The 14,818-nt window shown below is 43.8% G+C and overlaps 1 protein-coding gene across 1 annotated transcript in view; it reads right to left on the minus strand.

Annotated features, from left to right (window-relative positions):
* Positions 1-1,045: 1,045 nt before the first annotated feature.
* LOC104951720 (nuclear receptor coactivator 3-like) overlaps positions 1,046-14,818 on the minus strand; it is a 26,860-nt gene continuing 13,087 nt past the window's right edge. The window contains 15 exon segments of the mRNA XM_010778451.1: positions 1,046-3,750; positions 4,283-4,487; positions 4,613-4,790; positions 5,402-5,642; positions 6,392-6,499; positions 6,964-7,290; positions 7,969-8,252; positions 8,647-8,877; positions 9,294-9,452; positions 9,973-10,105; positions 10,261-11,351; positions 11,442-11,956; positions 12,704-12,851; positions 13,699-13,839; positions 13,999-14,085. Of these exon segments, the coding sequence (XP_010776753.1) occupies positions 3,739-3,750; positions 4,283-4,487; positions 4,613-4,790; positions 5,402-5,642; positions 6,392-6,499; positions 6,964-7,290; positions 7,969-8,252; positions 8,647-8,877; positions 9,294-9,452; positions 9,973-10,105; positions 10,261-11,351; positions 11,442-11,956; positions 12,704-12,851; positions 13,699-13,839; positions 13,999-14,085 (3,860 nt within the window). The 3' untranslated portion in view covers positions 1,046-3,738.

Below are 14,818 nucleotides of genomic sequence, written 5' to 3' on the forward strand. Positions count from 1 at the left end.
TTTAAAGACTTGTTTGGATTCAAAACAAATATACTATATATATACATATACAAATAAACTATTTAATGTAAAAAGAGAATTAGAACGCTGCATTGAGTAAAATGTCATAATTTGTATTTGGCAACCTTGGTAATACTTGTATTACAACTTTTACTTCTTAACAAACTGTAAACCTGCTGGTAGCGCTATAGTGAATAAGTCAGGATCATCAACTTCAGTCAGTTTCATCATGAAAATAATTAACGTGCAATTATATATTTAATTGCTCTTTTTACTGCACTATTAGTGTACAGTTTTATTATTATTATTATTATTATTATTATGTTGCTGTGTTTATTGTATTTTTCTTACTCTGGCACAACAATTTCCATCTTATCTTATGTCATCTTAATTGTTGCCGCTGGTGAGACAGAAAATAAAAGATCAAACAGTGATAAAGAAATTAAACACTGCATTATTTTTAGGCAGAACGCATAGAATCCCCACTGCATTAAAACAAAAGTGAAACAAAAAATGCCAAACACCATCTCCCCAGCTACAAAGGGTTGAAAGAGACAACCTGGCAGCTTAATTTAAACTGAGACTGTAATTGTATTACAAATGACAGTCAAATCTAAAAGTTATTTAAAGCTCTGCGCGGCTGACGGGGCTCTGTAGTCTAACAGCAGCAGCAGGGTTGGGACAGCCTGGAGGTGTGAGATCTTTCCTAGGGGCGCAAAACCATTAGGAGAAGGGGAAGAAAAGTGGGATGATTTATGACAAAAGCTTCCACAGGGGAGGAGACCGGTTGCAGGAAACAAAAGGCAGATTAAAGCGAGGCTGCAGTGCAGACGGCAGCACGAAGCCCGACGTCACTGACAGCAGGCAGAGGAAGCTCTCGTCTTCTTCAATTCACTTCTGAGGATTTGCCACACAGATGTCCTTCACACTTTATTCCCTCCTGTCTATACCTCCCACCCCCTCCCCCCCAGACACACACGAATAATTGTAATGATTGTCATGTACAAAATGTTTGAAAGCAGAAAAAACAACAGAGACATTTTAATGTTTAAATATAAATTTGTATTTACATCGATATTAACATCAAGAAACAAGGTAAGAAAAAGAAATGCAATAGTATTTTACATCCTGTAATAATGACTGTATGTTTCCCAGATGTGTTTTCTCTTATAGCTCCAACGATGCACTGACAGGAGATCGTTTCCTTTAAAGCAAAACACATACTTTTTTTTTGTTTACATTTGTAGATTTCATACTCTTCATTGAGACTGGGGTTAAACAAAGCTAAAACAACTCCAAGCTATTATTCAGAGACAAAATGACATCAATCATGAACCCTTCTTTCCAGCTTAGAAAATGTTGACATTCTCTTGTGAAAGAACCGTCTGCAGCACCACAATTCAACTGGCCATAAGTTCTACAGAAAGGAAGACACTTTTACAAACAAAAAACTCAAACCACCTCAGCAGACTCGTCTCTACTCTATGTCATACGGATGGGGATAAAATGCAATTAAACATATCTAGTTTAATGTATATTATAGGTTATGTGCGACAGTTAAAGCACACAGGAGTACTTGCACGTTCTACGTCGGGAACTGTTTCTACGCACAGCAGAATGACAAACAAAAATCTTTGGATTGAGCATGTGTTCAAAGGTAGATTTCTCAACATAAGCTTCACAGGAAATAAAATGAAAATGAAGGCAAAGAAAAAAAGTCAGTTATCAGGTAATAAGGGGTTTAAACTACTTCATGTGTTGCTTCCATCATGTTAAAACATTTGTGAACGGACCAAATGGACTTATGGACAGTTATACGGTGGGACTGATTTCTGAAGTCTCGCATCTGAGGCCGAACGATCATTTCTGCAAAATTCTGAGCACAGAAATCTCAGGAGTGAAAGTCACACATGGAAGCATGAGGTTCAGAACACATCAACGCCACATACTGGTAAGACATCCGGGCCTCGAGAAGCCTAACACAATCATGTGTCAACTCTTTTTGTATAGGCATTTTTTTTGAGAGAAGAAAAATAATTTATTTAAAAAAGAAATTACACACTAGCACCTCCTTTGCTAAGACAAATATCCTCAGAGTGCTTTCTGAGAGAAAGAAGGTAGCAGTAAGAAAGAAAATCCACACGTACTGCTTACAAAAAGGAGGCCCTTACTTTCCAAACAATGCTTAAAGTATTGAAAATAAAAGCTGACCTATGACGGATTAAGAAAATTACACTTTTAAATATCAAGCCTTACAATCTGTGCAAAAACAGTATGTGACCTACAAAAGCATATATATATTTATATATAGTACATTTGAAGCTTATTTACAATTCATATTCACAGACAAAACAAAAACAAAAAGCTCCAAACAAGACATCATGTCTAATACTGCAGTGCCATCGCTTTGAGTAAATGATATTTCATTTGTCCACAGAGGAAAACCAGGAGGAAGGATTATTGCTAGAAATCTAACACACACTTCTCTCTTACAGTGGGAGCTAATAAAGACATCATTTCATAATTGGCAATCAATTTCATTTCTGCATTTGTAATAACACTGTTAATTGGTGCGAGGTAACCAAAATATCAGCACATTTTGGATTTAAAACTACCTCTGGAAAGATAAAATGATCATGTTAATGAAACTTTATAAATATAAGTTAAGTTTTGGAACATTTAATTATAGAAGTCTGTTTGTCTCAAGTGAGTTTTTAAAATTACTTAAAAATGGTTTGTTGTAATAAATTGGTACCTCTGTAGATGAGAGCGTTGGATAAAATCTGTGCTTGCCGCCTTTCTACTGGTTCCCACTTTAGAACAAAGATCATCAAAGTTACCCATTTCCAAACAACAGCCCCCATTACCCGGAGAGGAACGGTTGGCACACACACACACACACACACACACACACACACACACACACACACACACACACACACACACACACACACACACACACACCAAAATAAACAACTGCTGCAATGCAATTCTTGGGTAAAGGCCTCTGTATTGCCACAATCCTTTTGATGTTAGCCTTTCCTTAAAGTGCAATCAGCCAATAAGTAATTCACTCGTACTTTAGCGGCGTCCTGGAGAAGGAAACAATGTGCTACTGCCTAATGACATTCATCTGAGTGTCCCAATCTGATGTCTCTTCATCTTGAACCACGTTTACTTTAGGGATCCTCCAGGAGCAGTGGAGGGATGGCGGGGGAAGAAAATCCCACAGAGTTCAGAAACAAGAGAGCAATCCCACATTTTGAATCTGAACACAGCTGCATGGTACATTCGACAGAGGAGAGGATGTCTTAACACTTTCGTCCAAGTCTGTGATCTGCTCGAGTGTCTGTCCACCTTCACGGTTTGGTCCAGGGAGCGGTTTGTGTTTACTGAGGCGCACACACCGATCATAAAGAGAGGAATATTAAACTACAGCCTAAAAGGGGGATGACAGAGCTGTCTGAGGATTAATGTAAATGTATCACAGTGTTTCTGATTTTCATGAACGCTGCATGTTTTAACATATGTGTGTGACAGTCTGTCTGCTTTCCCTCAGGTTGTTGCCAGACTGATTACTGGCCATGAGTCCAAAGGAAGTTCACCCCCCCGTCTGGTGGGAGTGCAGCACTGCACACAGACACACAACACCTGCTCCTCCACACACACTCCAGGGCTGCAGCCGTGTCCTGTCTCTGAGTGGAGATCACAGCGAGACTAATGCTCCTGTCACGATGCTCAGCAGTATTTCTAGATTGAGGGGAGAGAAGAAAGAAAGGAATAAAGAAAAGTGTGCAATATAACTGCAACTGATCTGAAGTGTAGCCTGTCATTAAAACAGCCGCCAGAATGAAAATCTTATTAAAGCAAATTTCATTCAAGCAAAAAGGATAAATCCTCCGTATTTATCGGAAGTTAAGCTGATAAAACTTCTTCATCCTGATTTTAATATAGATGAAAAATGAAAAAAGAAATTGGCATGAAAACAGGTCGATGGAAACAGACTGTGTTTCTTTGCTGAGCCAAAGCAGAGCTATAATAACAGAAACCGGAAATTGATAATAAAAGACTACATTTGGTTGATACCGACTAAATTGAACTAACTAAGACTCCCCATCTCTTACAATGAAACTGCTATAACAAGAAATGCACTCACTATGGAAAGGAGTAGATATCAAAGCAATAACCATTGAGTGTATACATAGGCTTGTCAGTATTGTGTTACGACCAATTTGAATAAATAAAACCAGTTTTTTCAGACTCTCCTCCACTCCGCACCCACCTGATCAGGCCCCATCGGCATGCGTCCCATCACCATGGGGTTCATTCCCATCTGCCCTCCCATCTGGCCCATGTGACCTCCTCCTCCGCTGGCTGGCATCCCCCCATTCATCATCATGCCCCCATACTGGCCCGGGTTCCCCTGCTGCCCAAACTGCTGCTGCCCTGGAGGTCCCTGCTGCCCAAACTGCTGCTGAGGGTACGAGCTGGAGAGGGAGAGTGACAGGAAGAACAAGTTGGCATTTAAGAAATAAGAACTGAAGACAAAGGTTCTCCCTTATCTGACAGCACAGAGTTGTAGCACCTGTTGTAGATGTGTGTGATTTCCTACCTGGTGCGTCCCATGCCTCCCTGCGACCAGCCTTTCATTTCCGCCCCCTGGTAAATGGGACCGCCCTGCGGGTGCTGTTGCATCATGGGGTTCTGAGGCCCCAGGCGGCCGGGCATCATGGCGTTAGGAGGACTGCCGCCTGCTGGGCCGAACGAGGGGTCTCCCTGCTGGCCCATCCCTGTGGAGAGAAATCATCCAGCATCAGCTCAGTCCTCTATTTACAGGAAATACATAACTGAAGGAATAACCAACCATCAATATGCACTATTTTACAATTTGTTCAATGTTGTTAGTATGGAACTTACACAGGGTACATAGTACTAACATGGAAACTATTATCCTGGAGATGAAAGACTACAATCTAATCATTCAAGTAAAAATAATGGTATCATGAATCCACAGGTGTCTATTTGACCTTCTCTCCCTTTTTAATTTAAATCATTTCAATATTTTATACACAGTTATTGACTGATATTGATCAATTGTATGTTTAGTAATAGATTCAAGACCTAAATCTCAATTGAAATGTGTTAAAAAAATATATATAAAGATGGTAAATCAAGATAGATAGCGATCCTTTTGCCTTATAATGTGTTCTGATACTTATTATCCCTTTAATAACAATGTTTGGCCTGACTATAAAAAAACGGAGCGAGGGATGGTATTTTTTCAACATAAATCTTCCAATCCTCCAATCTAATGACAAATGTGAAGAAGACCCCTGCAGTGCACTGACTCTCCACCAGGGAGCAGCAGTAATCAGTGATGCACCAGCCTCAGTAAACTCACCATAGCTCGCCCCGTAGCCGAACTGCTGCGGCCCCGGCTGGCCCATGGTCGGCCCCCCCATCGGGCTCTCCATGCCCCCAGGAGCCGTGACGTTTGGAGGAGGACTGAACCCCCCCGCGGCGGCTGCGGCGGCGGCGGCCTGCTGCTGCTGCATCAGCATCATCATCCGCTGCCTCCTCATCTGCATGGTGACCATCTCCCTGCTGCGCTGAGCCATCATCTGAGCGTTGATGAAGCCCGGCTGCACGAAACACATAATCAGAGAAGTTGAGGAGGGTTTGCATGTGGTATAGATATATTTGGAGCGTTAATAAAGTGTGTATGCTATAAAATATGCAGCGTGTAATGTAAAAAGTAGGTGAGTGATAAGGTCTCTTGGACAAACATGTTAATTTGGATGAAAGGTGGATAAGAAAGGCTTATGTTTTAAATTCCATTAGACTACAACAGTCAAATATGTTCCAACTGTTGCATCACTTGAATGTTTCTTAAAGAAAAGGAAAATACAAACATAAAAGTAATATTTTACAGACTGTAACAACTCTAACAAATTTAATTCAACAGAGCAGCATCGCAGCTGAACACTCCAGCACCCGTCTGTCTTTTGGCAATATACTAGACATGATAAATATATAAGGAATGTTGGGGCCATAAAACCTTCAAACTACTGGCAATTTTAATCTCTCTGGACATAAGTAAATCTAAAAAAATAAGACTCCTAAAAAGCCACAGCAGGTGATGTATTCCAGCTCTAGCTGAAGAAGCCAAAGGATCTGTCGAGTCAGTCAGTATGTTGAACAGATTTAATGAAAGGATCAGTACCACATTCTGATCAAGCACACCATATATAGGGGTTTTAAGTGTGAACTACTATTAGTGTCAAACTTGACCCTGATGACGAAATTAATTAAACCATAATCTTTGATATGATCATCTCATATTTCAAAATCAGTATTTCAGTTATTCGTCCTTAATATAAAGTATATTTACGTCATCTACCTGTCCTCCCATGCCAGGCTGCATGCCTGGCCTCATGCCAGGGTTTCCTCCTGGGTTCTCCATCTTCATGCCCATGCCCTGCCGCGTCTGATTCATGAACTGAGGAGAAAAAACCCATTAAAGACAAGATGGAGGAGCAAATGATTCTCTGACCCTGACCCACTTGTATATATACTTACTATATATTTGCAGAAAATGTATATATACTGTGTACTTCCGGCGCAGACTGAAAACTCATCTCTTTCGACTCTAATTGGAGCGATAGAATTACTAACAAAGCACTTATATACTAATAAAGGACTGGCTTATCTATAGCCAGTTGAGTAGCACTTGAAATGTTTTGGCTCTATGAAACCTGATGTACTTATATGATTCTGTTTTCTTCAAGGTTGTATCTTCCTGGTCGAATGTACTTATTGTAAGTCGCTTTGGATAAAAGCGTCAGCTAAATGCAATGTAATGTATGCTGAAATGAACGGTGCAACTTGATGATGGTGATTAATTGCATTAGTTTGGGTCTTGTTAAAACTGAATTGTTTGCATGTAAACCGAGCCTCCTGTACCTGCTGGCCCTGCAGCCTCTGCTGCAGCTGCAGCCTCATGGGCTTGTTGGCAGTCATCATCCTGGGTCTCATCATGTTGGCACGAGGGTGACCCATGCCGCCCATCCCACCCATTCCAGGGAAGCTTCCACCTTGGCCCATCTGAGACAGCATGGGCCCGAACGCCCCCTGCTGGGCCTGGCCCTGCATGGGGTTCCCTCCATAGCCAGACTGCATGGGCATGGTGGGGGGTCCGGGGTAGCCCTGTCCATAGTGGGGCTTCTGATCTAGCACCATGGACGGGTCCTGCCCTGGAAAAGACTCCAGCTGCTGCTCACTTCCCTGGTTCTGGAGCAGACAAGACAAAATAAGAACTTTGTCAAACCTCTCCATCTAATTGATTAATTTCCAATTGGTTGGCTCTGTAATTGTCTTTTTCTAAGCAGCACAGACAGATCCCGCTGGGCTCATCTATCTTCCTTCAGAGAGAGTCTGAACACGGCGAGTCATGACTGAAATATCTAATGCAAAGATGAACGTTAGGCTCACTTATGAGTCATGGCATGCAGACGGATCGTTTCTATGTTCAATTAGCTTCTAGAAAGATCTAGAATGCACGAGGATGAAAGCGTGGTAAAAGGAATACTTAACACATTATATCAAAACATGTATTAATAAGATCCCTCACAACTTGTGCAGTAGAATCAAAGTTTCGCTTTCCCAGGCGTACTGTATGCTCAATACTTCCCGAACACATGGGTAAAACTGTTAATGCACAAGTGTTTTAAATAGTAAGGTTTTATCAAAAATGCACGTGCTTGGGAAGTGGTGAGCATAACATTGATATGATTTATACTGCATGTGCTGTTTTAAACAGACGCCCCTCATATACTTTATTTTATCAATTACATTTTCAGATTTTCATTCAGCAGCGAGGCATACGAGAAGACCAAGTCTTGAAGGTTACACAGAGCGAGTAATTGACATTTTTCAATCCATATTTGTACATTTTTTCTGCAGACCCACCTGGCTGACGAGGTCCGGGATACCCAGCGCTCGGTCGATCTCCTCCAGAGCGATGCCGTCCGTGTTGTTGAGCAGAGAGTCCAGCTGGTCCAGAAGCGCCCGCTCGTCGCTCTGACCCTCACTGGTGGTGGGAGGCACCAGGAGATCATCTAAGGCGTTTCCAAACTGTCGATGTTGCACTGGCCTGGTACCGTCCATGCTCATTATGGCGTCGGGCCAGGAGGGGGACTGGTTGGGCTGGCCCTGCTGACTGAAGGGGCTCATCCCCATGTCGGCAGAGCTTCCTACACCACGGAGACATTACATATTTGATTTATTCACATACAGGTAGACAGCGGCTACAGGTTATGCAGGTTGGGTGTGATGAACAGGGAAGTGTAGTATGTATTCGTCCACATATAGTTAAGGTCTCCTCATTATAGAATAACTTCTAAAAAACCTCAGATTGCCTCACAATTTAGTACAGAAATGTACTTCAGGGTGTACTGTAATATGGTCACTTTGGTAATCCCTAAACTTCATCTAATGGTATTATAAGATCTACATTTGTATTAGATTTTTGTAAAAATGCCTCTAAAAACTGAGCTATAAGCTTCCACTGTACCTGTTTTTTGGTACATATTAAATAACTGTGTCTCGGATCATTTCTCCAGCCCCAATAGAGTATTAGAGACGTACCCATATCCATCAGCTGTTGCTGCAGCATGGACCTGGTGCCCGGTACGCTGTTGGAGCGGCCGATCATGGGTCCTGACATCATGCCCCTGCTGTTGCTGTACTCCATGCCGGGACGCATCATGGAGGGGTGTCCTGCTGAACCCACAGGGCTGACACCTGAGCGGGACATGCCCCAGTCCGCTGACCCCCCCATGGGCGACCGCTGGGGAACCATGCCCCTGTTCATTGGTCCTGTTGATACATAAACACCATGATATTCATGAGTCAGTATCATAAAAATGTTAGAGGAGATCTGTTCGGCACATTCATGGTCCTCAAAAAGGACGGCTAACCTCCAATAAAACAAACAAACATTCACGTCTCTTGTTTTTAGCGTTATTTATACATTTAGATTGTTTTGGTGTGCGAGTGTTGGAGGTATTGACCGTAGATGTGCCTGCCTTATCTCTCATACGATATAACAAAATTCATACTGCTTAGAGAACCATATTTTGGATTTGTGAACCTTCCCTTTAAATCGGTGTCTGTAAGATAAGTATATAAGTTATCCAATAATACAATATGAATTCAAAGAAAGTGAAGTCCCTAACTAGAGAGCGGTGAGAGAAATTGTGCTGACATTGATATTGTGCCACTGAAACACTCACCCATGTTTCCTGGGTAGCCGTCCGGGCTGCCCATCATGTTCTCCTGCTTGATGAGCATGGGGCGTCTTCCTGCTCCCACAGGCCCGGCAGGAGGCTTCCCATCCATGGACATGGCCCTCTGGAAGGGACCCCGAGGCCCCGGGCCCATTCCGGCATTTCCTGTGCACAAAAAGTATAAACTAATTGATCAGAAATACGGAGAATAATATTGGTGTTGCACAAAATTAGGAATGGTTGAATCCGGGGAGACCGGAATTTATTTCTGAATCTTTAAAAAATTGTGTATGACTAATTGATGGATTTATGGACGTTTTTTTAGCATACATATACAAATAAAAGAAAATAAATATACTTTCAAATTCAAATTACTTCATAGGATATATTACTGCTATGATAATGACATAGAAACACATTTGCTATCTAAGCATTGAATTTCCATTCAAATATTAGATTCTCTATATTTAATGAAAAACACGTTTATTTTCTCCTTCAAATAAAAGCCTGGGGGAAAGGGCCAATACAGGGAAGCTTGTATGTTTCTACCAGAGAAGAAGCTCTAGGAGTAAAAAGAGAATTCAGCATGTGATGATGCCAGATGTAGTTTACTGGCATTTTATATTGACTCCGGCTCTGCGTCAAAATGTCACTTCCTGTAAGCTTTGATCCTTTAACCACTTACCCTGCAGGCTGTCGTCAAGGCAACCCTGGGGTTTGCTTCCTGTGTCGTTCGCCCCTCCACCTCCGCTCTGATCCGGGTAAAAGTCAGAGCTTGAACCCCTCAAATCTCCGAGGATAGACTCCAGGTTATGCAACTGGATATAAAAATAGAGCAAATGAGTTATTACGTAAAAGTATTTGAAGATCAAAGGCAGTGGGTCAATGAGCTCTATGTATGGCCAGCTAAATGTGAAATTAAAGTATGATTTTGCACTTATTTAATCATTTCATAACAAAAAAGCGATCATACATCATCCGGTGGTTCTGACTTGATCTTGCTCTCAGGATGTTCGGGTGCAGGTCCAGGTCCGCCCCGTGCGGGACCGCCAGCGGCCCCCGGGGCTCCCTTCACATCGAGATCCTCCAGTTTGGGCTTGACATCCACTGGCTCTTTGGAGTCATCCTTGTTGAGAAGGTAGTGGAGGAGGGCGTGGGTCTTCTCCTTCTTGGGGCTATGCTGCTCCTGCTTGGGCTCCGTGACCATCCCCGGCCCGGCCCCTGCCCCTCCTCCTGCCTCGCCGCCCTCCTGGCCCCCGAGCGTCACCTTCCCCGTGGCCTCGGCTGTGATCTTAGCTACGTCATCTGGAGTGTTTCCATTTTGAAGAAGCTTGTGGAGGATCTTGTGCTTTTCTTGCAGGGAGCCAGTGTAGTGCGCTGAGGAAAGGGATGCTGCCAAAGCCCCTGGCCCGGTCGCCTGGCCCGGATTGGCACCGGTTGATGAAGAGGAGACTCCAGTCGAGGAGGGGCTCGTCATGCCTCCAGTGGGGTCTTTACTGTCTGAGCCTGCAGGAGTGCTGCTGCCGGCTGGTGGAGGAGGTACAGGCGGCCCTGATGACCCGCTGCCACCTATCCCCAGCTCCTCGGTCGGAGAGGTCAGCAGCTGCAGCAGCTTCTTATGCCCCTTACTGTCCGGCAACCTCCGAGAGGGTTCAGAGCTCGCCGCCCCCGCATCGTTGCTTCCCTCTGCGGACTCTTTAGTCGCTGTAGCTGCCTGGTTGTCGGGTCGGTCTGCAGAACTCTCAGCCTGAGGATGCTGATGAGGGTGGTGATGGTGCATGGGGTGGTGATGGTCGCCGGGCCCCAAGCCTCCCGCTGGGCTTTTGGAGCCGTCTGGGCCCGGTTTGGGCGGCTGGCTGGGCTGAGAGGAAGAGTGGATGCTGGGCGAGCTGTCTGGTTTGTGGGCTGGCGAGTGGGACGTTAGGGTGGAGGGGAGGGAGCTGCCGACTCCTTCACTGATCGCTTGTAGGGCGTTTAAGGAGCTGCTGGAGAAGGTGGTGGTGCTTCCTCCACTTCCTCCACTTCCTCCACCACTGACGATGCCGCTCATGGGAGAGTGCATACCTGGAAAAGAAAACATAAGTCAAAATGAAAAAACAAGCCAATATATTAATAAATAACTGATGCTAATCAACCACACACTGACTGGCTTACCTCCAGGTGAGAACTGATTCGCGCCCATCTTTGGGCTCCCTCTGTTGCGGGGGGACATCAGAAGACCCGGCTGGGGGCCACCCATTCTGGGGCTTCCTGAAGGGCTGTTCATGCCGCTTAGCCCGAACCCCCCGCTGCTCTGAAACGGGGGCTGCTGTGGGTGCTGCTGCATGCCTTGGCCCGGGTGATTCATGGGACCCATCTGATTCATCTGATTCATGTGCCCCCCCTGATTCATCTGCCCCATGTGATTCATCTGCATCATGCGGCTGCCCATGCCTCCACCTCCACTCCCTCCTCCGCCACCGCTGCCTCCGTACATAGAGCTGCCTCCCATCGGACCCATGTGACCCATGTGGCCCTGCTCGTTCATGCCGAAGCCCCTGCTCATGCCCATCCCCCCACCGGTGTTCATGTTCATTTGGGCATTGGGGTTTGGGCCTACCATGCCCTGTGGTCTCATGGTGTTCGGCATCATGTTTCCCCCCTGAGCTGAGCGGTAGCCGTTGGGTTCCCTGAACAAAAGGAGAAAACAAACATTTGAAAGTCACAAACAATTATAAGGTAACAGTGGTGAGAATGAAGTCAAGTCGAGTCATGGAAAATTCAAAGTCAATGCTGAACGTCCTATTTAAAAAATGACTGTTTTTTATCTACAAAGCAATTACTTACATAATTTAAAGTGATATAAATAAAACGCAATGGAAATTAGGTTTTTATTAAATAAAAGGTTAACATATATTCATTGATTGGATCATATCCCATGCATTCGATTCATAAATAAACAAAAAATAGAAAAATGTAAGCCATAAATACCAAATCTTGATCTCATAATGCCTCTAGAAGAAGTTTAGGGATGACCAAAGTTACTATATTACACCCTCAGGGACATTTCTTTACTAAATTGTACGGCAATCAGAGGTTTTGAGACTTTGAATTGCTCCCAATCAGGGAGTTAGCTGGCATAAATGTGGGGACGATCTTAAAAGTAAAGAAAAACATGTAAGTGTCAACCAAGTCAAATGGGTCTCCAGGGTGACGTCAAGTCATGTTAATCGAGTCCCCTACCCCTGCGTTTGTCTCTATAAATGATCAGTTCCTGGGTTGTGTTTTCTCAGTGATCATAAGATGTCAGAAGAGCAACTTCAGCTGCTATTTCTGTGGCATGAAAGCTTGCATGGACGTGCTGGAAGGGGTCTAGACAGTCAATTAAACACCCTTTGCTGTGTCTGAAAGAAGTGTTTGTATGTTCAGTTTCTGACCTCTGTAGAAGGTGTGTGGAGATGAATCCCTGTGGCTCGTTGCTCATTGGGTGCCGGTACAGTTTGCTCTTGGTCTGGGCTGTGACTGGAGTGCCGTCGGACAGGGAGAAGCGGTACAAGGGAGTCTCAGCGTGACCCTGCAGGAAGGCTGCACGGACGGATAAAAAACGACAAATGAACAGCCTGATAACAGAGGTCATCAATCACTGCCTTTATGTTGAAACCAACCCTGTGATTACAGCAGGGATCAATGTGGTAGCTCTCAGACATTTGTATTCATGAGATCAATATTGATACACTGATGTATGAGGAGTGTGTGTGTTTCAGGGTTTCTTCCTGAAGAGAGGCCTGGCCAAGATAGGGAGCAACAACAAATAAAAGACAAACAATTATCATTAAAGGTGGGGTATGTAAGTTTGAGAAACCGGCTCGAGTGCGCTAGAATTTGAAAATACACGACCGGAGAAAATCTCCCACTTCCTTACAGAGCCCCTCCTCCAACACACACGAACGGGCACATGACCAATGAGGGCACGAGATAAGTTTGTGCACAGATGGAAGGCTGACAGGCAGGTAGGCCATCCAGTTATTTTAGCCGGGCCGGCTCAGATGATTGGTCGTGCTTTTTACAGTACTACGGCTTCCACAGATGACATTTTTTAATGGATTTTTTGTCAAAGCACTTAAGATATTTATTGCTATCGGGATGTTAAGAGCATTCCATGGAATATAACAAAAAGTGTATCTCGAGCCGGTTTCTCAAACTTACCTACCCCACCTTTAACTACAGCCTTGTAAGAGAGAAGATGAAATACTAACTAAGCAAACAGTTAATTCAATACAGGGAAATCCTGATGAGGTCTTTCATTATGGATTTAAAATCGATTTACATGATGAATTATTTAAGTGTGTGTGTGTGTGTGTGTGTGTGTGTGTGTGTGTGTGTGTGTGTGTGTGTGTGTGTGTGTGTGTGTGTGTGTGTGTGTGTGACGCACCCTCATGGTAGTGGCGTTTGTGCGACCAGGGCTGCCCGTCACTGTGCTGCAGGAACATCTGAATGCAACGCCTCAACAAATCCTCCCAGCCCGGACGCATCGACGCCCGCAGAGAGTTCTGGTCGATCTGGATCAGTTTACCTGCCAGGGAGGACAGAAGGAGGACGAGCGGGGAGGGAAGCAAGCGGGGAGGGAAGCAAACAAGGAGACGCATGAGGAGATGAGTCAAACCTGTTCATGGAGAAAAAACTATACAGCCTGTTTGTGCGTTTTGTGCTTGTTCACTGAGCAGCTCCTCACCTGAGAGCTCATGCCGAGTGTTGAAGCTCTCCGTTCTCTCCATGGCTGTCACCCGACGGGCCACACAGATCATACATGACTGCAGGTCTGCAAAGGAGAGGAGAGTCAGTAATGATTCACGATCGATGCATGTGCTTAAGGCTCTTTTTCTTGTAACAACTTTCCTTGACTCTGCTCCTTTAGATCTCTACTGCGATAAATGAGGCAACATTTTTATTTATGAAGCATTTTTGCACCTTTAAACAAACCCAGGTTTTTCCAAACATGTGTAAACAAGATTTTGTTGTCCCATGACCAAATAGGGCTGCTCAATTAATCGTATTTTAATTACGATTATGGCTGGCAACGATTACGAAAACAACATAATCGAAATAAAACGATTATTTTTGTATTATTACTTTTTTTTTTTTTTTTTTTTAAATAATCTTTTTTTTTTGGGGGTTTTATGTTGAATTATACTTAAAGTTCAGGGTAATCAAATGTTAAAAGCATACTGTTCAAAAAAAAAATTTCTCCAATAAATGGATGTTTTCAAAGTCAATGAATAATCGCATTTAATAATCACAATTACAGTTATTGACCAAAATAATCGAGATTGTGATTTTTGCCATAATCGAGCAGCCCTAGTTGGTCCCATGTGAGGGTTCCACTTAGCCAGCTTGCACAGTGCAAGGGCTTTGCAACTCGAAAAACTAAATGGAATGTGGCCATTATGTTAATTACACCTGTGCTTTCCCTGCAGTGACCCGTCTAATGATCTGCTGTGAACAAGGTCATTACACCAGTCCTGAGTCCAGTGCTGTGTTTTTCCCAATTCAAC

This window comes from Notothenia coriiceps, unplaced genomic scaffold, assembly GCF_000735185.1.
Source record: "Notothenia coriiceps isolate Sejong01 unplaced genomic scaffold, NC01 NC01_scaffold00019001, whole genome shotgun sequence".
NCBI classification, from domain to species: Eukaryota; Metazoa; Chordata; class Actinopteri; order Perciformes; family Nototheniidae; genus Notothenia; species Notothenia coriiceps.